General features: G+C 34.0%; 4 protein-coding genes across 4 annotated transcripts; 2 read left to right on the top strand and 2 right to left on the bottom strand.

Moving 5' to 3' along the window:
• The first annotated feature begins 7,479 nt into the window (after nucleotides 1-7,479).
• Nucleotides 7,480-10,832, top strand: LOC110693214 (receptor-like protein kinase THESEUS 1). Its single transcript, XM_021870354.1, has one exon. It carries the CDS (start codon nucleotides 8,155-8,157, stop codon nucleotides 10,675-10,677), a length of 2,523 nt encoding a protein of 840 aa, XP_021726046.1. The 5' UTR covers nucleotides 7,480-8,154; the 3' UTR covers nucleotides 10,678-10,832.
• A 158-nt stretch (nucleotides 10,833-10,990) lies between these two features.
• LOC110693217 lies at nucleotides 10,991-12,774 on the bottom strand. Its single transcript, XM_021870356.1, has 2 exons — nucleotides 12,469-12,774; nucleotides 10,991-12,062 (listed from the first exon to the last, which is right to left on the bottom strand). The coding sequence occupies exons 1-2, from the start codon at nucleotides 12,725-12,727 to the stop codon at nucleotides 11,272-11,274; spliced, it is 1,050 nt and encodes a 349-aa protein (XP_021726048.1). The 5' UTR covers nucleotides 12,728-12,774; the 3' UTR covers nucleotides 10,991-11,271.
• Nucleotides 12,775-16,523: 3,749 nt separating this feature from the next.
• Nucleotides 16,524-21,514, top strand: LOC110693215 (lysine-specific histone demethylase 1 homolog 2-like). Its single transcript, XM_021870355.1, has 2 exons — nucleotides 16,524-18,802; nucleotides 20,111-21,514. The coding sequence occupies exons 1-2, from the start codon at nucleotides 17,269-17,271 to the stop codon at nucleotides 20,851-20,853; spliced, it is 2,277 nt and encodes a 758-aa protein (XP_021726047.1). The 5' UTR covers nucleotides 16,524-17,268; the 3' UTR covers nucleotides 20,854-21,514.
• A 1,774-nt stretch (nucleotides 21,515-23,288) lies between these two features.
• LOC110693296 (protein ULTRAPETALA 1-like) lies at nucleotides 23,289-24,534 on the bottom strand. The gene is made up of 2 exons (XM_021870453.1): nucleotides 24,201-24,534; nucleotides 23,289-23,620 (listed from the first exon to the last, which is right to left on the bottom strand). Exons 1-2 carry the CDS (start codon nucleotides 24,532-24,534, stop codon nucleotides 23,289-23,291), a joined length of 666 nt encoding a protein of 221 aa, XP_021726145.1.
• Between the last annotated feature and the right edge of the window lie 963 nt (nucleotides 24,535-25,497).

The following is a 25,497-nucleotide window of genomic DNA, read 5'->3' as shown; positions in this document are numbered from 1 at the left end:
CACAAGCAACAATGCATAATTTTGCTTAAGAATCAGTGAATCTGTTGAAAAATAGACTTCTCAAATATCACCACATATAATGTCCTACATTGATTGAAGAAGAGAAAGTTAATCACTTTATAAGGCTAAGAGACTATGGTTTTGGGATGGAACCTCTTTTGAACTTGTGAAATGGACTCTCTCTTGGTTTGCGGATGCGGCCCACACCCGTATTTAACATGGTATCAGAGTCAGGCCCATGATTTGGGACCTTGAATGGATTTGAGTATATTGTCAGACCCATGGTTTGGAACCTTTAATGTATTAAGTATTCTGGGCCAAAATGAATTGAATCATGTGATCCTTGAGTTAAAGGGACCTTATATGGTGGGGGGGGGGTGTTAAAGTATATATCCTACCAAATAACACATCTAAGCGTCCCGCATTGATAAAAGTTGAGAGAGTCAAACAATTTATAAGGCTAAAGGACTACTCCTCCTATTGCCATATGATTTTGGGATAAAACCTCTTTTGGTCTTGTGAAATGGACTCTCTCTTGATTTGCAGGTGCGACCCAGACCCATATTTAACAGAATCAACGATGCATTCTTGAATTGTTTGCTTCATTTCCTTCTAATCTAGCATGCACGTACATTATTGTAATCGGACCCAAGTTTGGCCCAACTATGTCTCAAGCCCTTGTCCATATATGTTTTTTCTTTTTTTTTAACATACCAAAAATCATTTGTACTTTGGCTATTTTCTTGCATAGATTGCAAGAGGATTTCAATAGATTGACTCTCTTGATTTTACAAGTTCTAATCCCCACCCTAGGGATAGCGATTCTAAATGGATATCTGCAAATTTGATCCACCCGATATAAATAAATGGAAAAAAATCCGCGTTAAACGGATGAAGGGCGGGTGACGGATCGGGTCAGATTCGAGTGGGGCTCCATTACATCCGTCACCTGATCCGTCATCCGTTTATCACCCGACCCGTCATCCACCCGAATACATTTATGTATACATATAATTTATTTTTTTCAGATTTTTTTTAACCTTATAGTAGTACGTTTATATATTTCAAATTATTTCTAAAAATTATTAAATTTTTTTTTAAAAAAATATAAAAGGCCTCCCTAATTTCACAAACCCTAACCCAAATGTTCCTCTGTATCTTTACGCCACCCCCTTTCGCTCTCTCTATCCTCACTGTCTCACTAAAACTCCACTGAAAGATTTGAAACTCCACTAAAATACCATTGAAACTCAGTCCCTCACTCTCTTTCCTCACTGAAACTCCACTGAAGACCTTTAACTTTGTTCAAATTTTTGGGTTTTTCTTTCTATTTTAATTTAACAAAAGGAAAATGTTAGGATCTAAGTTTTGTTGGCTAAAGAAAAACGTTAGGGTTTATGTGAGGATTGAAACATGTTTTGTTCGTGATTTTATATTCTAATATTGTTGTAATTCATGATTTTGAATTGAGATTATTGCTATAGTTTGCTAAAGAAACACGCAAGTTCATGATTGGTTTTGTGATTATTGTTATAGTTTGGGATTTTGGAAGCTAATTAACGGTTTAATATTCAAGTTTAAAATTTGCTAAAAGATTTTTTTATAATATAAATATATAATGTATTAAATAGTTAGAATAGGAATCACCGCTAAGCATCCGATCCACTCGTTTCATCCGCGGATGACGGATGGATCGAATGCGGGTGATGGGTTTTGTGGGTAACGGGTGGAGCGGGTGGATGCGGGGGAAGCTCCCCTCGACCCAAATCCGATCCATTGTTCCTATCCTACCCCCTCAATAGCTCCACAACCTCCATTTGTTATATGATTACTCTCCTTTTGCAAGAGTTTTCAAATATTCTTACATGTCTTATGCAAAACTAAATTTAAGTGTATCGAAGAGTTTTATTTTTACTCATATGGCCGTGTAAAATATAATCATGAGAGTAATATTGAGGAATTAACAATATATACTTTTGATATACCTATACCAACTCAACCAAAAGGTTAAGGTAATGGTTGAAATCCAAAATCGGTTTGATAGAGTTATGAGAAAGAAAATGTTGAAAAGCTTGATTATATTGAAGAGTATACAAGACTATTTATAGTACATAAGTAAACATTATACTATGACTAGATACATTAGATTATATGTCTAGGTACAGGTAATAGTTGAAATCCAAAATCGGTTTAATAGAGTTATGAGAAAGAAAATGTTGAAAAGCTTGATTATATTGAAGAGTATACAAGACTATTTATAGTACAAAGTAAACATTATACTATGACTAGATACATTAGATTATATGTCTAGGTACATTAGACAATAAATAGGGAAATCTTTGACAAACAACCAAAATAAGTAAATCAAGGGATTACACAATAAACTAAAAACAGTAATTAATAATGATAATGATGATTTAGTCATTATTCTCCTTTACATGGATTATATACTCTATTATACCTCCTCACATGAGAATCCATTGGAGTTGAAGTGTGGATGTAGTATGAGTCCACCATACTCAGCTTTTAATATTACGCTTTAAAAGAAAAGGTGGATGAGATCGACTTCGTGATCTTTGTGTCACGTTTCCTCTTGAAACATTTTTATAGTTTTATCCAACTATTGACGATCGGTACATAAAAAAGGACGGAAGCAAGGAGTTAGAAACAAAAGAAAAAAAAATTAGTGTGTTATAAAGGCTAAACCACTCCCAAAGAGGAATTGGGTCCCAACAAAAGTTGTTACTCGTAACAAATACGATGACTGCATAATAGACTAGTTAACGTACCACATGCATGTTTGACTTAAAAAAATTATACTTAACAACATAATTTGAAAGGGAGATCCGAAATTAACTAAAAGATTAGACAATAAAACATTATATTCATGTTTAAGCCAAATCACATCGCACCGTTCGCCTTCATTCACGCTGTCTTGTCCTTATGTTTATTTTTTCACACTTTTGTCATACAGTACATACAGTACTTCACAACTTCATCACAGTCTTCATTCACATTAATGCTAATAAATATCATAATTCTTTCTCAAAAAAAATACTACGTACTTCTTATATTATAGATAGAAATTGAAAAGGATATTAAACAAATTGAATAGGATTGTAAGTGTTGATTTGTAAAATTTGGACATTTATTCGTGAGAAGGGCATCATACTAGACATACTATCATTAGTTCATTGTGTTAAACAACCAACTCAATCAAAAGCTTAAGTTGGTGGTTGAGGTCCAAGAATATGTTTTATACTCTATCACGCCCCCTCATACAAGAGTCAGTTGGGCTTGAAGAGTGGATGTAGTATGGGGCCTCCTCATACCATGTGACCTTTGTATCACGTTGGTTCTTGATACTATGTTAAAGGACCAACTCAACCTAAAGCTTAAACTAATGGTTGAGGCCCAATAATATATTTTATACTCTATCATGGTTCCGTTTTGCGTTTAATGTCTGGCTTTTTACAATTAGTGAAATGCAGAAATCTTATCCTAGTGATTAATGTAATTGTCCCTATTGCATGAGATGATTTAAATAAAAAGGGGTGCTCCGATATATCCTTTAGGAAACGTTTGGTTAGTGTATCTTTTGGATTGAAAACGGATTCGATTAAACCGATACCATTACCGTGTGTTTGGTTTGAAGGCATGATAATAATTACCATAACCTAAGGGTAATGGTTACCTCTCATTTGTTACCTCTCAAAAACTTGGGGTAACAAATACTCTTACCCTCCTCTTAACAAATACTCTTTCCATGGTTAAACCAAACAAATGAAAAGGTAATAGCTAAATGATTCATTTCTCCCCTCTTATTTGTTTCCTTTCCACTCCATTTCCATTTTCCAACCAAACGCCCCCTTAATTTGGACCTCAACAAAGATTAGCTTCATTATGTTTGGGGAAAAAAAGTATGTTATATCCTTAAGAGCTAGGTAGAACTAAATGATTTTGTTGGCCTAGATCACAACTTGCAAATTTTTATGTGTTTTTTGTTCCAAACTTTAGAATATGCCTTGAATATGTTTGCTTTTTTAAATGGCTATTATAGGGTCTCGTTATATGTTATGTGACTATGTGAGCTACGATTTTTTGTTATTGGGCTTATTTTTTTACCTATTTCATTTTATGTTAGTATTTATTACTCCGTATATAAACTGCATAAGGGTTTTTCAATTATTATAGTAGTATAATTTATAATTTGTATTTGTCTCAATTTGGTATTATATCTCTTTGTAATAAAGAGATTGAATTAATCAATCTCTATTTATTCTAATTATGTCTAGTTGAATTGTTAATAATATAAGGTTTTTGCTATTTGTTTATGTTTTTTATTACAATTTGATGATTGATTTTGGATTATTCCTCACAACAACTGATAAAGATAAACAATTCTCATTAGGGTATGCAATCACGTACAAGTACATAGTATGTACTTTGTATCATTTTTGACTTGATTGTGTATAATTATTTCAACTTGACTTGATTGTATTTTCCATTGACTCAGAAGAAATCAAAGAAAATAAATTTCATAAAATTTGGAAAAGTAACTTTCTTTTTTTATTTTTATTTTTTATTTTTCTGGAAAAATAACTTTCTAGTTTGGCAAAAGTATACTGAATTATTTTATATAAAATAAGGATCTAAAATTGGTATTTTTTCAACCTTCGAAATCAATTTTTTCAAAAATTAATAATTGTTTTTTTTTTATCTCATATTACTTGCATTACTTGAACTATTTTGCGTTATATTATTACGTAGAATTATACAGAGTATCTTGTACTGTTAAGCCATATTATTCTTTGGTAAAACCAATATGTAATAAAATATACGAAGTAATCTACTAAAAGGTGGTTACTCGCGGGTTGAGCTAGTTAATATTTTTTTTAAAAATTATATCATACGAAGGATCATATAACTATCCACTGCTAAATATTTTTTTCTAGATCCGACACTGTATATTTTCATACAAATAAATAAAAAAAAAAAAAAAAAAAAAAAAGAGAGGAAAGGAAAATATATGCGGAGTAGGAAATTTATGGGAAATGCAAGGCTGAAGTAAGAGGACGTGAGCCCCAAGCCATGTGCTGAAATGCGGCGTGGGGATTCTACGACAATGCCAAAAAATTGTTAGAGAATAAAATAAGCTAATGAACGTCATCTTTAAGGGTTTGTTTGGTAAGCCATTGATAGCTAGTTATAACAAATTAAAGTAATGGTCTCTATTGACTAGATGAGTTATGGGGATTGAGATGAGATTGGCTTTCTAGTACTCGTATTACTTTTCTAATTAGAAGGTTAAACTATATATCAAATAAATTTTTTTTATTGAATTGGTCCTTTGATTGAGTAAATGCTTTGATATAATTGATATTTTTTTTCAACCTTCAAAATTAATCGGAATCTACGGTTTTTAACAGGTTTTGATTCCGATTCAAGGTACTCTATTTTTTGCTCACCCCTAGTTATAACAGCACGCTCTAAGAATCCATCACACAACCTTCACTACAATTGAGGTAATTTGTGTGAGGCTTCCAAACAATTTTGGGACCTATGTTGTTGACAGTCTGCACCGCCTAAAGTGACAAACAAGTTGAACCGTGTTATGGTTTGGAACAAGTTGAAACATGTTATACAAGCTCATGTGTTGATGTGTTGAGCAGCAAGCATTGCTTGAAATGAGCTAATTTAGGAAAATTCGTGTCGTGTCATGTCGAGTTCATGTTGATATTTTATTAACGAAGGCCATGCACAACCCAATCCAACCCAACCCAACCCATATGTTGTTTTGAACCAAGTTGTACCATGATAACGAGCCTCTATAATACTTTCTCAGTTTTTTACACTTGCAACACACTTTTTTGGCACTCTATTGAGAAAGTTATAAGATTAAGTAAATGAACAAATTTAGCCATGAAATTTGAATAGTAGAAACCAATCACTTGCTTCTTATCGGTGGTAAAATTTAGTTAATTAATTTATCTGTTTACTTAATCTAATATCTTCCGTAAAATGCGTGCCAAAGTGATATGTTGATTAAACTTAGTAAAATTTAATAGATTAATTAATTAAACATAAGCATGTACTGGGCGGACTGACTCGTGCCTCTTGTATCATGGTGGACCAATATTGGACATACCGGACCTGGTGTCCCGGATGGTCGGGGCCATTTGGTCCATGCCTAACTCAGTAACTCTAGTAATTGTGTGGAAGTTACACCGGAACGTTTTTGGGTCAATGGCGTCAAGTCAACTATAACACCAAAGGAAAAACACCGTTATCTAAGTGAGTGAGACACAAAGACAGTGATTCTATTCTGTGCTAAATTGCAAATGAAAGCCGCGTTATATTGGGCCCCATCAATGGTCCCAACCCAGCAGAGCAAGCAAATTCTTATTTCTTCCCACCTTTACAAACAGAATCTCCTTTTTTTTTTTTTTTTTTTTTTTAATTAATTAATTAATTAATTTTTTTTTTCTTCTTCTGGCAATACTATATTTTTTTTCTTATTCCTGTTACACATTTATTAATCAGACTTTCTTTAATATACGGCTAGAAATATGAAAGGCCTAGGTTTAAAGATTTTCTAGTTTGTGAGCTTATTTATTTTAATTTTTTTCAACTTGCCTGTTTCTTGATCTGTATTCAATGTTTTAAACTCATAAATTTTGTTCATACATTTATTATTAAGAAATTTTGCAATTAGATCTTATGTCAAACCGTTCAAAATATCTTTTATTATTAAAAAAACCATACGACATTTACAATAAAAATCAAAGCTAGTAAACAGAAAATAAATAGGATCAAATAAGATTTTAATTAAGCAAAACCACGATCATTGTGTATGAAATCTGACATTGACGAATGTCGTATTCCACATCTCTGTTTGATACAGCCTTTCACAAGAGAGTCTTTTGAGCTATTGTAGTTTTGAAATTGAACCAATTATGATGCAATTAATTGAAAATGTAGAATTGACTTCTTAAAAACCCTTAGTTATGAATCTTATGGTTACTTATGAACAAAAATAATTATAATTAATTAGACACAATTGCATTCATTGGCATTGAAAGATGGTCCAAATGTAACTATTGACTTCAATTTTTTTATACATAAGTAAACAATTTAACATAAACTTTGTCACTAAATTACATAATGAAGTGAACATCAACTAAAACTAGCATGCATGCACTTAAATGACTACGATCATGACATAAGTGTTTTTAATGACCAAGTTCATGTTATATATGTTTTAGTGATCGATTCATATTATTGAGTATATCTAATGATAAAGTTTTATCAAATTAATCATAAAGTCAAGTTCATGTCAATAGTTGTAATTGAAACATAGTCTCATTTTAATAAACAAACTTTCTTCTTAACACTGCAAAATCACGTTAATTGATGAAAGATGGTTATGAACCGAGCATCCCTCGTACTAACCTTCCTCAGCTTATCTAATCAATGGGGGCATCAAATCTTCTAATCACACCTAAATCCCAAAACATAAACAGCTGGTTTTGGTTCAAATAATGTCAATGTGATTTGGGTTTTGTAGTTTCACATCTTTTTCCTAAAAATAATGTGGGTCCTTTGCTCCTTTCTCTCTCTTCTTCTCTTCCTGAATAATGACAGCCTAATCAACAGCCTGGAAAGGGCTGGTAATTCTGGTTAGCTCAATTTCAGCTCACTTTACCTGAGTTTTCATGGTAGTTGGTACTTCTACTACTTGGTATTAGACTATTAGTATCCTTTCTTTCTTTCTTTCTTACTTGCTGCCATTGATGCTCTCTCTCTCACACACTCTCTCTCTCTTCTGCTCAATTGAAACACAAAAGAGGTAAAAGTTTTGTACTTCAATTGCATCAACTTTAGCTTAATTTAAATACCCATCTTTCTTATTCAATTTATACCTCGTTTTACCAATTTGGGTTGCTATCAATTTGTACATTCTTTGCTGTGAGCTCAATGAGTTGGAACATTGTTTGATAGATCTGAAGGGTGTTCGACGAAATGCCTCAGTGAGTGTAAAAGTGCTGCCAGCTTGGTTTTGCACTATTTGGGTGTTATTGGGTTTATTTTGTTTCTGGGTTTTGAATTGTTTTAGGCAATTGATTGATTAGTCCATTTTTTGGGGTTAAAAAGATGAAGATTATGAAATGGGTGCCTTTGTTTATGACTTTGATTTTATATGGGATGTTTGTTTGTAGCTCAAATGCAGCCTTTAAACCTGTTGATTCTTACTTATTAGCTTGTGGTTCTTCACATAATGTCACTTTTCAAGGCCAAACTTATATTCCTGATTTAGAGCATTCCTCTGTTAAACTCAGTAGTCAAGCCAATTCTCTTGTTGCTACCACCAATTCTAGTGCTCCCTTCCCTATTTATCAATCTGCCCGAGTATTCACCCGTAGTGTGTCTTACGAATTTGATATCAAACAGAAAGGCCATCATTGGGTTCGGCTTTACTTCTATCCGATTTCGAGTGCAGGGCATGACTTGAAATCGGCTTCCCTTACTGTTGTTACTGAAAACTTTGTGCTCCTAAACAACTTCACATTTGAGAACTTTAAGGGTTCTTATATGTGGAAGGAGTTTGCCATCAATGTAGATTCGAATTCCTTGAGCCTCACTTTTATTCCTTCGAACAATTCAATTGCGTTTGTGAACGCGATTGAAGTTGTGTCCATCCCTGATGACTTGATCCCTGACCAGGCTTTGTTCTTGCCATCAACCTCTATTAGTGGGATATCAGAGCTAGCACTTGAGACTGTGTACCGAGTAAATATGGGCGGTCCATTGCTTACTGCTCAAAATGATACTCTAGGCAGAATGTGGCAGAATGATGTGCAATATCTTCATGTGAATAGCTCTGCTACGAATGTTTCTGTTAGCCCTTCAACTATCAAGTATCCAGCTACAGTTACTCCTGAAATAGCACCAAATTGGGTGTATGCCACTGCTGAAACTATGGGAGATCCGAATGTGGCCAATAGTAACTTCAACATGACCTGGGTTTTCAATGTTGATCCAGATTTCACCTACTTTATAAGGGTTCATTTTTGTGATGTTGTCAGCCAGTCGCTTAATTCTCTTGTTTTCAACCTGTACATAAATTCCGATGTTTGGGCTAGTGTAGACCTTTCATCCTTAACTGGCGGTCTTGACGTGCCTTACTACAAGGATTTTGCTGCAAATTCTTCAGACTCAGGTGTCTTGACCATAAGTGTTGGTCCAGATCCTGTAGCTGATGATAGTAGTGGTATTATGAATGGTCTGGAGATCATTAAGATGAGCAATGAAGCAAGAAGCTTGGATGGAGTTTCTCCTGTTGAACATCTTCTTCCTCCTTCAGCATCAAAAAAGAAACATACCGCAATTATCATTGGTTCATCTGTAGGTGCAGTGGCTGCAGTAATGATGATTGCTCTCTTCTTTTGCTGCTTTGTTTCTCACAAGTCGAAGACTCCTCAACAAGGACATTCATGGTTGCCTTTGCCATTGTATGGTAACTCCTTGACATTGACAAAAATGTCGACTGTTTCTCAAAAGAGTGGTACTGCTAGCTGCATTTCATTGACTTCCACCAATCTTGGTCGGTTCTTCTCTTTCCAAGATATCATGGAAGCAACTAATAAGTTTGATGAGACCATGCTCCTTGGAGTTGGTGGTTTTGGAAGAGTTTACAAAGGAACGCTTGAAGATGGGACTAATGTTGCTGTCAAAAGAGGAAATCCAAGGTCTGAACAAGGTATAGCTGAGTTTAGAACTGAAATTGAGATGTTGTCTAAGCTAAGACATCGTCATCTTGTCTCTCTCATTGGCTACTGTGATGAGAGATCTGAGATGATATTGGTCTATGAATACATGGCCAATGGACCACTTAGGAGCCATCTTTATGGTGCAGATCTTCCGTCTCTGTCTTGGAAACAACGGCTTGAAATATGTATTGGGGCTGCGAGGGGATTGCATTATCTCCACACTGGTGCAACTCAGAGCATCATTCACCGAGATGTCAAGACAACAAATATTCTCTTGGATGAGAATTTTGTGGCTAAGGTAGCTGACTTTGGCCTCTCTAAAACCGGACCTTCTCTTGATCAGACCCATGTTAGCACTGCTGTTAAGGGAAGTTTTGGGTATCTTGATCCTGAGTACTTTAGAAGGCAACAATTGACTGAAAAGTCAGATGTATACTCATTTGGAGTAGTTTTGATGGAGGTTCTCTGCACTAGACCAGCTTTGAACCCTGTGCTCCCGAGAGAGCAAGTCAATATTGCAGAATGGGCAATGACTTGGCAAAAGAAAGGCATGCTTGATCAAATTATGGACTCAAACCTTGTGGGGAAGGTAAATTCTGCTTCACTAAAGAAATTTGGGGAGACTGCAGAGAAGTGCTTGGCAGAGTATGGGGTCGATAGGCCATCAATGGGAGATGTATTATGGAATCTTGAATATGCTCTTCAGCTGGAGGAGATGTCATCTGCTCTTGCGGAACCTGAAGATAACAGCACAAATCATATTCAGGGTTTACCATTAACCTCTCTTGAGCAATTTGACAATAGTGTTAACATGATGAATGGAGCTAACTCTGGTACTGATGATGACGCGGAAGATGCTACAACAAGCGCCGTGTTTTCTCAATTAGTAAATCCCCGTGGAAGATGAGGGTGATGGTTTCTATTTAATACTGGTGAAAATTGTTGGGTGCTCCATCCAGACATGTATAAGAAGGTTAAGTTAAATTTGATTGCTTGTTGGCTTCATTGTTTGCTTATTTTGATTTGTAATATAGAGAAATGAATATAATGAAGTTCGTCCAATACTGTCCCCAAGATCGTTATAGGAAGCCCATTGTTTCCTTTTTGTTCTTATATAATTGGATTTTGCTTCCCATTTTGTATAACACTTCTTTAGGATAGTGATATAGGTAATGGATTCACAAAACAATTGTTCAGCAATGCAGAAAATAATGCACAGGTTCTGCAATTATCAGCTATTATTATCTTGCATATTGATGTCCTTTCAAGATCACATTGATTTATTTGCTTCCTATCCTATTTCTTCTGTTGACTTATGAAACCAAATACAAGCGAAAAGCATCTCTATGCTAAAATTGGTTGCTACTAATATGAAAATACAGCCGGCATAAACTTCTTATTCTACTAATGGATAAAAAAATATTGTGAAAGCAATGAAAGAGTACCAAAGAAGAGAGAGATATCATGCATGAAATCTGTTAATGGATAAAAATTCTTATTTTCATTTTCTGCAAACTATGCCTTGTCCAATCTTTGTGCTGCCCATGCAGTCTACAATGCCCAAGTCCTTCATAAAAGCAAAATTCTGATGTAGTACTCCAATTGGAGAGAACAGGCAGGATTTGCAGTCTGTTGATAAAAGGGTTGAGGTTCTATATCTGTCTTCTCCGCCTACAACGGGCATGGCAACACCTGGCTTTACCGGGTTCTTAAAGTCTGGTTGGTATGTCCTTCCGAGCACACCTTCAACTTTTGGTGAAAGTCCGAAAAATCGGAATTGCACTTCCAAGTGAGCAAAACAGTCATCTGGAGGTATTTGATAATTATGTATCCTGTCGTCTTTCTTAGTAACTGGAACCACATTGACTGATATCTCTGCGATTTCTTGTAGAGTCACAATAACACTGTTTTTGCTTTCTGTTCTTTCTATTTTCAGGTCTTCATTAGCTGATGTCCAGCTTGATGAGTATCCTGTGGGTACATTTAGTTCCTGTCCATCATAAGAAAACTTCAAGTGCTCAACTTCTTCATCCCATGCTGCAGCTGGTGTGGCCTCAAGAGAGAGAGTGTGGGAGTCGAACAAGATCCCTAGGGCTTGTATCCACGTGTAATCTCGCTTTCTTCCAGAAGGTCTGAGTCCAATGAAGCGGGCATTGATTTGGAGCTTGGGATCTGATACTAAACTAAAGTGCTCATTGCTCTTACCATGGAAGTAAAAAACTATTCCATCTCCACCAATGAAGCGAGGATCCAAGCATGCTGCTCCCCGGCCACTGCAATTTGGCTTGCGATCTATGATTGTCACCAAACATATTTTGTGAGTATGTGCATAATATGATAATCAATACTTTGCATGTTAAATAGCATAAGACAATTTGTTGTTCTTTATAGTAAACTATAACATAGTGTTAACAGATCTCTGCTGGTTCATCTTTTATAGTTTAGAAAACCTTCAAAGGAGCATGTTTAACCATCTTACACTAAATGTGAGACATTAAAAGTCTTTCCCAAAAGAAGTGTGAAGTCACCCCTATTGTAAAAGAGTCAATTTAGCTTCACATAAAGTTATTAAGCCCATCTTTAACAAAACATTGCCTAGTGTAAGACAACCTAAGTTATGATTAAAGACATAAAAATTTGAGAGAAAATAACTGTGGATTTGTAACTGTGCTATACATGAAGGATGAAATTCACTCACTTCTGCATTCAGCCTTGCATATTGGTGAGTAGCAGTCTATATAGCAAACTTTAGCTTTAGGATCTTTCGGGTGTGATGTTGGGCACTGCCTTGGGCAGGTAATTCGCTTGAGGAAGCAAGGGCTCCTGCGACTGAAGCAAGTCCTGGTCTCTGTGTGTACTGGATTCACTTTTGTCGATGATTTTGAATGTGCTTGTGTAGAACTGGAGATAAAAACCAGAAAAAGGAACTGTAAGCAGTTAATTATAGACACCTTCATGGCTTACTCCCTATTGGAAAGATCATAAAATGACCCCTTAATTCCGTGTTTTGTTGTCTTAGGGTAATAAGCAATCGAGTCTTGGTTAATATATAGTGTTTATCTCTGTTGATTCTGCACCCAATTTCTGTGAGTTTCTGGTATAATTCAACTCGAAGTGGAGTTCTAACTGTATAGAACATTCAACTTTGGCATTTTAGCAGAATAAATGCTATATAAGGTCCACAAATTACAGGTATTCTATGAAGTATTTGACTCTCAGAAGTCTTTATGGCTATGCTGTGATCCAACCCAGTTGGCCTTTTTGCACTGCTGGAACGGAGACCTGCAGAGTAAACTATGTGGACAGTTGTGCCTAATGAATGTTTATATTACCTGACTTTGGGGTAGCATGCCCGATGCCCAGTTACCTGACCCAAATCAAAAGTGTACTCGTAATTGCATGATTCAAATCAAAATTACCCCGACTTGAAAGTTAATTAAGATTAACAATTTTTTTTTCTTCTCATGATTAAGTAACATAATGACAATAGTTACGGAGTTATGATAAGACTTCCAAATATATCTCAAACAAAACCGATTAATACAAATCCGATTTGAATGACCTGATTTCCACCTAAAACTCTACAAGTAAGGATAGCCACCATTCACAAACAATATTATCAGATTCTAGTTACTTAATATGTTACACTAATGTTAGGCCTTTTGGTTTTTCTTTTTTTGACATTCATGTAATATGGTTGACTTCCTAAATAAAAGAAGTCTAAGTGAACATGTATCTATTAACTTTTGAGATGGAAAGATATGAATGAATGCATGAGGATCTAACTTTTATTTTATAGACTTTAAAAGTCATAAGTCTTCCTGGCTTGCACATTGTTGTGGAATGTATTGGTTGGAATGGCGCGTAAATGATGTCCAAATAATTGTCTAGTTAAGTCAATTTTAAGTCAAATATTTATACAACACCTTTGACTAATTTGATTATTTTATTCTATGCATTTCGATCGATAATGCACAAAGCTAATGATACTGATGAGTTATTACCAAATATTTGGTACATTTTGTATTATAAAATCTTATATAAACAAATTTGTTGACATCTACTTCTTATATTCGTGACTAAATTGGTACTACCTCGATTCTCGAAATAAGGTTACATTTGGTGATTTTATACGGTTAAAAAGGAAAATAGGATAGTGAAAAATAATTATTAAATGCCACATGTATCAAGAATTAAGGAATTAAATTAACTTTGAAATTATGAATATTTGCATTGAGACTTGAGAGTAGATAAATATTTTTGTAAATAGTAATAATTGCATTAGAAGTATGTAAATATTTTGATAAATGGGGATAATTGTATGGAAAATATGCATGTATGAGGAAAATGTGTAAAAATAATAATTGAAACATAACCATTAAAAGATCAGAGAACGCCAAAAAGGAAAAACGTAACCCTCTTTTAGAAGTATAGGGAGTAATAAAATGGAGGCATTTAAAATGGCAAAAGAAGTATTACAAAAATCATTTTTTTTTTGTAAAAATTACAAAAACATAAAGGTTACAAATTTACTACTACAACTATAAAAGGACATTTTCACCTTTTTAACATTTCTGATTTTGCAGAAAGGCAATTTGGAAAATGTAGTAAGAGACTAAAAGGGAAAAGGAGTAAAATTCTTCAAAAATAAAAAGGTAAAATCTAAAAAATGTGTATCAAAGCTTTAAAGTGAAGAGTAATATACTAACTTAGATAGAGGCCCTGCCCCTAAACTACGAAGTGTATTTTATACTTAATTCAGCAACAAAATATTTTACCCCTTATATTATTTGGATTATAATTGAATTATTTAGTTTTTTTTTTTTTTTTTTTTTTTTTTTTTTTTTTTTTTTTTTACCACCGTATTTAAATTTTGACAGGCGTCCAAAATTTGAAACGAGAGAGAGAAGAAGGCAATATTACACTCCTTCAATTTCATAATATTCGCAACACTAACATATTAATATTTGTAATTATATATTATTAAAAAATATAAAAGGCTAATATAATGAAAATATATAAAGTTAATCCATAATTTTTTACATGATAACATATGTTTTTTATACATGGGTAAAAAGTATTGTCAAAGTAAGCATATGAATAGTGTAAAAGTCAAGCTACATATTACAATTATCACTAAATGGACGTAGTAAAAGATTATTAGCATGGTATGGGTAAAACTAATCTAATATATATATATATATATATGGAGAGTTTTTTCCCAAGATTTTAGAGATTCACGTATGATTTTTATTTTTAAAAAATTCTTAGAGCGCCATATAGGATTATTATTATTAGAGCGTTACGTGTAGGATTATGCCACGTAGGATTATTAATTTAAAGCACCACGTAGGATTATTATTTTAAAGAGCCACGTAGGATTAGAATTAAAAGCTTAAATTAATTATAAAAATAAAATATTATTTGTTTACATTGGAAATTTTATCTAAATATGAGAAAATAAATAATTTAATTCATTTCGTATTAATTAAAAAAACAATTAAACTTAAAAATTTAATTCACATTTAATTAATATTAAAAAAAAGGATTAGATAAAAAAAAAGTAATGAAATATAAGAAGTGATTACAATAAAATATTTTTTTTTAAAAAAATTATAATAAAAAATTTGATATCACGTTAAATTAAAAAAAAAATATCAGTTCTTAAAAAAAAAATATCAGTTTTGGATTAAATACAAAAAAATAAGAAAAAATCTTTGAAACTAAATATATATCCTTTCTCATTTTCCAGCAAAAATAAATTGTTCATCATTTATCATTTATTCGGCTAAAAGATTAATTACATTAACATAATTTATCATATATATTATCCCCACTTTAAATTCAGTATTTTTTCAATCCTATATAAACCATTTAATGTCTCACACAAATAGTTAAACAAATACATATAGCGTAGCTTTACATTTTATTTTCTTTTTATTTTTCTTCAAGAATTGTTTTATTTTGTTGTGTAAAAAAAATTACAACCGTGTTTATATATGTGTGAACCTTAATTGTATAAGATTAAAAAAATAGTAGAATTATGTATGAGTATTTTTGTTATTACGATTGAATTTTAAATATTAAATTAATTATTAATAGAGACCCGTAACTAATGATAATATATAGGGAAAACCAAATACTTATCATATTTATCAAGCATTTAAAAATTCATTTTATTTTATAAAAAAAGTATTTATAAAATGACGGGACCCACGAATAGAGGGGCCCTGAGCCGTCACTCAAGGTGCTCCCCCTAATAGACGGCCCTAAGGGGGAGAGGAATTGAGCATTGAAGTAAAACTAAAGAAAAAATTAAGTCAAAATTATTACCGTGACCAACTAGCCACAAAATTGTTACCGTGATCAACAACTTTCACAAATCTCAATCCTTAAATTTATAAGCCATTTTTATATTCTTAGCAATTATGATATATATTTCCAGAAAATCTAGAATAGTAATAGTTTAAAAATTCATCAATATATCCACAAGTCGATCAGCGTTATTAATGTTTGATTGGTGCTTTTAAATTTTAACTTTACAATCAGCCAATTGAGCAACATGCATCATTCCTTTATGTTTTTTTCTCAACCGGTGATGATATCATGTTAGAATGTATATTAGTTCCTCTCTTTGTTTAACTACAAAGTTAAATCTTGCAATTCCCACACAAGTTAAGAACTTATGCATACTTGCCACAAAAACTTGCAAACATAAGGGGCAAATTTTAGAGAGCCAAAATTTCCAAGACCGCCTCAACTAATTTGGATTAGCCCCATAAATATGGGAACCTTCATACCAAATCCAAAGATATGATCCAATTAATTAAATTGGACCCACTTCAATTATTCACACTTCCCTCCAATCAAATATTCTAAGTTTTTACTCTCACTTCCCACACACTTCGAGGCTCCCACTTACATCATCATCACAATTCCTAAATACCGCAAGAACCCTAATTTCAAAATTAAATTCTTTCAACCGCTCCATCACTAAAAATTCAAATTACCCACCACCCCTTTTCAACTTCTCTTCACTACAGTTCGATTTAATTTCTAAATTTTTTGTTTTAAATCATTTCAGTTCTTCCGAATTTATTTTACCCTTGTACTAATCCCTTTTTTCTCTCTCTTTACCCCTATTTTGATTTTCTCTTAATTTGGAAATTCGGAGTTTTTAAGGTATGCCCATGTTTTTCCTTTTCAATTAAAGGTTGAATTTACCCTTTATTTGAGCCATTTTGCATGGGGCGTTTTGGCCATTGTTGTAGGAAAGAATTGCGTTTTAAAATATTGGCTAGTGTAAATTTACTTTTGCTGTTTATAGTGTAGAAATGAATAAGATTAATGTGGGTATTATGTGATTTGTTACGTTTATGACATTGGTTTAGTTTGATATGCATCTTGGTATGATTGATGAAACATTTAGTTTTGTATAGTAGTTGTATTTAGCTTGTTATTGTGGTTAGTTTTCTGGGTATTGTTTGTGGGGTTGAACATGGAGACCCCGGTTTCGGATGGGGTTGTTCCAAAAAGGTCGTTGAGGAGGAAAGTTAGTACGAAAAATTATGATGAGAAGTTGATGGATGATCTTATAGAGGAGCATTTAGGTGGCCCTTTAAAGAAAAGGAATAGAACTAGGGATGACTTGGAGAAAGAAACTGAAACTGAGGCTATGATAGCTATATCGCTCGGTTTCCCCATCGATGCGTTGCTCGATGAGGAGATTAGGGCGGGTGTGGTGGGGGACCTAGGTGGGAAAGAACAGAATGACTACATTGTTGTAAGGAACCATATTCTTGCAAGGTGGAGAGGCAATGTTCGAGTTTGGCTGTCTAAGGGGCAGGTTAGGGAAACTGTTAGTAGTGAGTTTGAGCATTTGATCTCCTCTGCTTATGATTTTCTTTTGTACAATGGGTACATTAATTTTGGTGTGTCACCGGCTTTTACTTCTCAGATTCCAGAGGAGGCATCTGAGGGATCAGTTATTATAATTGGGGCAGGACTTGCCGGTCTTGCTGCAGCAAGGCAGTTGCTGTCGTTTGGCTTTAAGGTCATTGTCCTTGAAGGAAGAAACCGTCCTGGGGGTAGAGTCTATACTCAGAAGATGGGTAAAAAGGGTGAGTCTGCTGCAGTTGAGTTAGGTGGAAGCGTTATAACCGGCATTCATGCTAATCCTTTGGGGGTTTTGGCTAGGCAACTATCAATACCGTTGCATAAGGTGAGAGATAAATGTCCTTTGTACAAGCCAGATGGAATGCCAGTTGATCATAAGATAGATTCCAGTGTTGAATTTATTTTTAATCGTTTGTTGGATAAAGTAACTGAGCTGAGAAAAATCATGGGTGGATTTGCTAATGATATTTCTCTGGGTTCTGTGTTGGATACTCTTCAAGATCTTTATTCGGTGGTCAAAAGTAAAGATGAAATTCAACTCCTTGATTGGCACTATGCGAATTTGGAATATGCTAATGCCGGATGTTTATCAGAGCTCTCAGCCTCATATTGGGATCAGGATGATCCCTATGAGATGGGGGGTGATCATTGTTTCCTTGCCGGTGGTAACTGGAGGCTGATCAAGTCCTTGTGTGAAGGAGTTCCTATATTGTACGGGAAGACTGTTAACACTATTAGATATGGAAATGACGGTGCTGAGGTGATAGCTGGGGACCAAGTCTTTCAAGCAGATGTTGTCTTGTGTACTGTGCCTCTTGGGGTGCTGAAGCGAAAGGCAATTACATTTGAGCCTGAGTTGCCCCAAAACAAGCTAGCGGCTATTAATCGATTGGGTTTTGGGTTGCTGAATAAAGTTGCAATGGTTTTTCCTCATGTATTTTGGGGAGAAGAACTTGACACATTTGGTTCTCTTAGAAATCATACCCATGAACGAGGAGAGTATTTTCTATTCTATGGTTACCATACTGTTTCTGGTGGTGCGGTACTCGTAGCCTTAGTTGCAGGAGAAGCTGCCAAGGACTTTGAACACACTGATCCATCCACTCTGTTGCATCGAGTTTTGAATCTGCTCAGAGGTATGTTTGCAGTTTCAACTACTATGCAGTATAAAAAGCTAACCTAAAGGTACCCTAGTTTTTAGTACTTCCCGCATAATGACAAAACATCCTTTTCGTGTTTGGGTGTGTGTGCGCGCATTTGACAATGACTGTCCATGGTTTTTCTATTTCCAGATCGTAAGATTTTGCTGGAGGCTGTCCTTGATTTTTATTGAAATCATAATTTTTTTTTATTTTTTATTTTTTTATTTTTTTAAAACCATCTTCCGTTTGTTTGAATTATAACTATGAAATGTTAGGTTATTAATATGATTCTATATTTCTATCTTGATGCAATATTTCTATCTGAATATAATATGATCCAACTTGTCTGGAAGTTAAAGGGTGTTACGTTCACTGGCCTACTGTTAATGATGTATTGATGATGAAGAATCTAAAAGATATTTTTATATCTATAATTGTAGACTTCAAGATTGTAATGCTAGTCGTATGAATACATAACCTCCTTTCACTGGATTATTGCCACCAGCTCCCATTTCTTTGTGAAAGAATCAATTGTACGATCCAAATTCCTTCTAGTTCTAAACATATATAATCTGCTCGAGATCATTTTCTCCGTAGCACTGTAGTAGGATTGTGTTCCTTATAAAATTATTAATGGTTCATTGAAGATCATATATGATTGTACTATGGGTGCATCACGTATGACAGTTTACAGATTTGTGTATTAGCTGCTGGTATCAATGAGAATTCACCCTTTTGGATTGCAATTCTCTCAAAAATCCTGACCATAACTATTTATCTAATCATGAATTGTCCGATGCAGAATCCGTAATCCCTTGTTTCCAAAATTTCAAACTGTTCATTTATACTAGGAAATATTTACTATGAAAGTGTATAGCGGTTGCAAATGTATCAAAGGGTATTTAGAAACAGAATTTATTATTATTGCATTGTTAAGGCTGCTTGCATTTGGCCCCCCTCCCTTGGTTCCCCAAATTAGCCAGATCGATTTAGAGGCATTGTGGAAGAGTTCATAATTGATGTCGATGTAATCTTTTTGCGAGAATTTGAATGGCTGATTAACTGAAAGACTCTAGATGGCTGTAAATTCTTAGCCAATAAAACATGGGTTCTACAACTGAGATTTTAGAAATAGGGGTGACTTGGTGCAAATTGACACAAATAAGAGGGGATTCGGACCTATTTTCCTATTGTATATCCCTGTTACATCACAATTTCCTTAATTGTTTCCATTCTCATTAACAGGCTTCTGATTCATATTGATCCTCATTGTTTGCTTAACTTTTGTGGGTGGCTTAATAGGTATATACAATCCAAAAGGAGTTCAAGTGCCTGATCCTATTCAGACAGTTTGCACAAGGTGGGGCACTGATCCTCTTTCCTATGGCTCATATTCTCACGTTCGAGTAGGTTCAACTGGTATCGACTATGATATCTTATCTGAAAGTGTTGAAAACCGATTGTTCTTTGCTGGTGAGGCAACAAGTAGGAAGTACCCGGCCACAATGCATGGTGCATTTTTGAGTGGCCTAAGAGAAGCTGGCCGCATTTATCGAGGCACTAAGAGTTTGCAGTTGCATGGAAGGAAATATGGGCAAAAAAGTCTTGGACCCAGCTTTGATACCCTTCTTGATCTTTTTAGGAGGCCTGACTTAGAGGTTGGAAGGTTCTTGTTTATTCTCGATCCGTTGACAGAAATTGGGAGCTCCCTTGGGCTTTTGAGAGTTGCTTTTGAGGACTTCAGCAGTGAACTCTGTGATGATTGTAGTTGTTTGGTTGACCAGGGGACAAAATGTGCAAAACACAGTAGCCTTCCTTTGCAGCTTTACGCAGTAGTATCTCGTGAACAAGTAGAACAGCTGCAACAAGTAAATGGAGGAGACCAAGATAGGTTGTTGTATTTTTTCAACAATCTTGGGCTAAAGCTCATGGGACCGAGTGCTTTGGGTGCTCTAGGGAACACTGTGATCACTGCCATTCAAAATGCACGAAGAGGTAGAGGCAGGTATCGTTTTGGAAGTGGACCTCCACAAGGAGTCATATAAATGCTGCTGGTCAGCATTATCCGGTTGTGGTAGTGTTTGTAGATTACAAACTCAAGCTCCCGTCAAAAAAAAAAAAAAGATTACAAACTCAAGCTAAGAAGGTTGCTGTTTACTCTTGTTTCCAGCTAGTGGTAGATGTTGCAATGATGAAGTCGTGAAGCAGTCAATGTAATTTTTTTGTTTGGTGCTGTTTCCGACTGGTAAGAGCAACTAAAGCGAGGATGTATTTGTCAGGGAATAGGTTAAGTGTAGTCTGCAGTGGTAGCAACTAGCAAATGGGAGTGAGGGAATTGAGTGGTAGAGCGGTGGTAGCAACTAACAAATGGGAGTGAGGAAATTGAGTGGTAGATGACTAGTTGCTGCTGCTATAACATCTTCTGAGTTCTGACTTCACAATTACAGTTATGCTGGTATTCTTGCGCCCTTGCTCACTAAATGTAAATTTTGTGTACACTAAAATTTTTGATGCTCTGAAAATGCAACACTTATGACCTTGTGATACCAGTAGCTAGAAAAAACATTTTGATTATGTTCTTTGCTAGTGAAAGTAGGAGTAATTGGCAAATTTATGTGGCATTGTGGCATCAATTTTGTTTTTCTGATATACTTCCTTTGTTTTTCATATACTATCAACACACAATCTTGGCACACCATTTTAGAAAGTAACAACTTAGCATTTGTTTCTTATTGATGGTAAAATTAATTCAATTAATTTGTCCGTTTACCTAGCTAGTCTATAATATATATCTTTCTTGAAATGCATGTTAAAATGACGTGTTCCACAGTTGCAAGTAAATAAAACAGAGAAAGTATGATCTAATATAAATATAGATGAAAAGAAGCCCATTTCCTATATTACTTCCTTAATTATTCGGCATTAATAGGCCCATATATTATGATCGAAAGGAAGGACAATACTAATAATGGTACAGAGTAGAAGTTACAGGTTTCATTTGGCAATAGCGTTTAGGGTAGTGGACAAGTGAGTAGCGTTTTGTCTAAGCCAAAACAATAGTGGGTAAAATAATAACTAAAATTTTAAAATTGAGGGATGAGGGAGACATGGAGTAATACAATTACTATTACATACAAAAAATGTAAAGCATGTCATATTCCTTATATATAAGGTTTTGTGATAATGGCACAAGTAAAGTCGGATGCATGAAATATTATAAAGAAATAGTAACACTAGGCCCAGTTCACTCCACCTTAAAAAAAAAAAAAATATTCAGTATAAATAATTTCAGTTCAGTAAAATTCAGTAACTTTAAATTGGAAATATAATAGAAAATCAATAAAAATAATTTCAATTCAGCAAAATTAATTTTAGTTCAGTAAAAATAATTTTAAGTTTAGCAAAAATAAATTCATTTTTGCTTCAATTCATTTTTGCTTCAAAAAAAAAAAAAAAATCATTTCAGTAAAAATAAACTAGTTCGGCAAAAATAAGGTGAAGTGAAGATAGCCTAATAAGAAAAATCTGCAGAATTTCAGCTTGTAATTTATTACAGAAAATTGACTAAAATAGTTTTAGAATAAAAATTTAAAAATAAAATCCAATCATGTTGATAAATTCTACCATTATTACATGGATAAAGTTTGATCTGCATTCCTCAATAATAATCTCCAATTCAAGATTCAATATTCAGAATATAATCCAGGCAAGAACGACAGTCGCAATCGTCAAATCGGCACATATCGCAACCAAAGCATACACATGATGTGCAACCCTCGCATGTTGGTTTTGCAGGACATCCCCTTACTAGATTTTTCGCTCCCCTTCTTTCATCATCCTCACACCTTAAGCTATACATTACAAAAAATCGTTCTCATATTAGTTCGTATACATGTTACATGGTGTACACTCCAAACAATCGAACATATATTATTAGGAACGAAGACACAATCTTAAAAGAAGTAACGTATTTCAGGTAATGCCGTAATGTTGTATACTATCGAAAAACATATAGAAATGTAATACTAGTATGTACAAATATGCATCTACCGTGACATGTTGTACATAAATATGATTAAGAGGTAATGCTATAATCCAAAAACATATACGAGTAGAAATGTAATACTAGTATGTGCAATTGTGCAAATATGCATGAATCATGACACGTTGTATGTAGTGATAAAACATATTCCTAGGCGGCCTTAATTGTCAGTTTGAGCTTTTGGTTGATCTGGTCTTTAACATGATATCGGAGCCAGCATGACTCTTAAGTGGTGTATATAAGGAGGGCCCATGCTGCATCCACATTTCAACCCCAAGGGGCTTTAGTATGAAGGAGCGTGATAGAATATAAAACTTATTCTTGGACCTCAACCACCAACTTAATGTTTTGGTTGAATTGGTCCTTAACACGTAATAAATATGATTAAGATTTAAGAACGTACGAAGTATATAAGTGACGAGACATATGATAATAGACTTACAATGAGTAAGGAAAGTCAGAGCAAGTCCAAGTATCACTGTTTTTGGTTGCTTGGTGGTAGACCTTACACTGGTCTTTGGTTCGGCGCAGAAAGGGTCGGCGCTTGCCGCAAGCGGTGCATTTCATGAACTCATCACGGTGGACAGTTCGACTTCGAGCAGGCTTAACTGGATCACTGCGATCTTTAGTTGATCCTCTGTAATACTTGAGCAGTTTTGTTTCCCTTAGGCGCTCTTTTGTTACATCAACAAAAACCCATATATGGCCCCTCCAATTGCTCACTCCATTAAACCCTGCATGCTTTTCGAATTCACTTGGACTTATTTTTTCTGTGCACCAAGTAATGTAGGGTTAAACAGCCCGTCTTATAGGTCAACACTTGAGAGTAGAGGGGAAGGTGATGTAAAAGTATATTATTCACGTGGATAATACATTTACTAATTAAGTTCAAATAGTTTCAAATAACTATATACAATGAACTTGTTGTAAATAAACTATACAATGAGCTTATAAATACATGCATATAGATTAATTACAAGGGATCCTGTTATCAATTAAACAGAATTATTGGTGTCTACAATTAATTTCAGAAATAATTGTTAGCTTTTTATAGTATTAGTAATTATTATTTTTTTTTTGTTTTTTTTTTGTTTTTGTTTTTTAATAGTAGTATGAATAATGATTTAGATTAAAATTTCAATATACATATACTAAAATTAATTGATTGAGAAAGTGCAAGAATGATCAAACTCTTAAAAAAAATCTTTTGGTACATCTGTATCATATCCATAAGTCTAAAGGGTTAGAAAAATGTGACAATTACAAGTTGCACAAATTCATAAAAGGTCGCATGTAACTTAATAATGATGAAAACAATAAACGGCTTTAGAAAAAAAAAATTGTATGTACCTGCATTGCAGCCAGGATAGCAATCACAATCTATTTCAATTCTACCGTCACGATAAATTGAAATTTTGCCAATAGAATCACCATATTTAGGATGGGTAATACCACATAGAAGTTTTATGACTTCGTTATTTCTTTCTATCAAAGTCATTCCCTTCAATTCCTCAGGTTCGAAAAAGATTTCATTAGACGAAATAATCTCAACTTCATCATCATCATTGCCATTGTTGTTAACATAATCATTAACATCATCGTCGTCACTATCACCAATCACAATTATTTCATGTTGGGCTACTTGGTTGATCTTCTTTGCCTTCCACTTCTCAGTATCTAGCATCGTTTTAATTTATATTTAAATAAAATATTAACGGGTCAAACTCTTTGAAAGTGGTTAGAAAATGACCGATTTTTTAATAGTAAATCAACAAAAAAAAATAAACTAGAACGATTGGAGTACTTTCTTTGTATAAAATTAATGTAAATAAAACCATGGTTTTATTCAATTCAGGTGTGTACTAAAGAATATATAGGCTTAATATATGCAAGTACCTATTTAAAAAGCAAAAGAGAAGAAAGGTATTCTTAAAAAAAAAAAAAAAAAAAAAAAAAAAGGAGCTATTGAGAATTGAAGAAAGCCCAAAACCTCAATTTTATCTCTTTTCTAATCAAGATTTGAAAACAAAAAAGAAAACTAAAGCAAGAGTTTAATAGAAATATACAAATAAAAAGAAATACATGTATCATTTCGCGAATTTAACTTTACTTTTAAAATTAATCCACGTTACTTTGAAAATTGTATGGTAGACGAAATTAATATTCAAGAATATGGAGAATGACAAGTGTCGTGTTATAACGTAAAATTTGAACTGAATTCAAATGTGTACAACTAATTAAGTTGTTTAGAATAAAATAATAAAATTTACACACAAGAGGTATAGTGTATCTAGTTAATTTTACACTCATGAAATGCATTTCTCACATTCAATAATAGTGTTGTGCAAATATGAAAAAAAAACACTTCATAACTAATAGAAAATGGCATGAACTTATCAAAGGATTGGATAAAATATAGAAGTGAAAATTTATCTCCATTCATTTTTTACCTCTGAATGCTACTTTGTTGGCATTCATTGTCGATATCAAGCCTGGATAAAGGAGGAGAGTTGTGGTAGGTATATGGCAGCCAGCGTACGAACTTAATCACATCTTATGGACATGAATCGAAAAACCTTCATTCATTTTCTACTTGTGAATTTACTCTGTGGGCGTTCACTCTTTTTTTCTGTGTGTTATCAACAAT

This window comes from Chenopodium quinoa, unplaced genomic scaffold (assembly GCF_001683475.1).
Source record: "Chenopodium quinoa cultivar QQ74 unplaced genomic scaffold, ASM168347v1, whole genome shotgun sequence".
In the NCBI taxonomy this organism is placed as follows: domain Eukaryota; kingdom Viridiplantae; phylum Streptophyta; class Magnoliopsida; order Caryophyllales; family Amaranthaceae; genus Chenopodium; species Chenopodium quinoa.
Note: the sequence above shows the minus strand (reverse complement) of the source record. Positions and strands in the feature narration are given on the sequence as shown.

Bases quoted from the DNA above. Each gene is read 5' to 3' on its own strand.
- LOC110693214 (XM_021870354.1), top strand. From the start codon at position 8,155: ATGAAGATTATGAAATGGGTGCCTTTGTTTATGACTTTGATTTTATAT.
- LOC110693217 (XM_021870356.1), bottom strand. From the start codon at position 12,727: ATGAAGGTGTCTATAATTAACTGCTTACAGTTCCTTTTTCTGGTTTTT. The intron at 12,063-12,468 runs GTGAGTGAATTT...TGACAATCATAG, and splicing joins ATGCAAGGCTGAATGCAGAA to ATCGCAAGCCAAATTGCAGT.
- LOC110693296 (XM_021870453.1), bottom strand. From the start codon at position 24,534: ATGCTAGATACTGAGAAGTGGAAGGCAAAGAAGATCAACCAAGTAGCC. The intron at 23,621-24,200 runs GTACATACAATT...CTTGGTGCACAG, and splicing joins CTATCCTGGCTGCAATGCAG to AAAAAATAAGTCCAAGTGAA.
- LOC110693215 (XM_021870355.1), top strand. From the start codon at position 17,269: ATGGAGACCCCGGTTTCGGATGGGGTTGTTCCAAAAAGGTCGTTGAGG. The intron at 18,803-20,110 runs GTATGTTTGCAG...GTGGCTTAATAG, and splicing joins AGTTTTGAATCTGCTCAGAG to GTATATACAATCCAAAAGGA.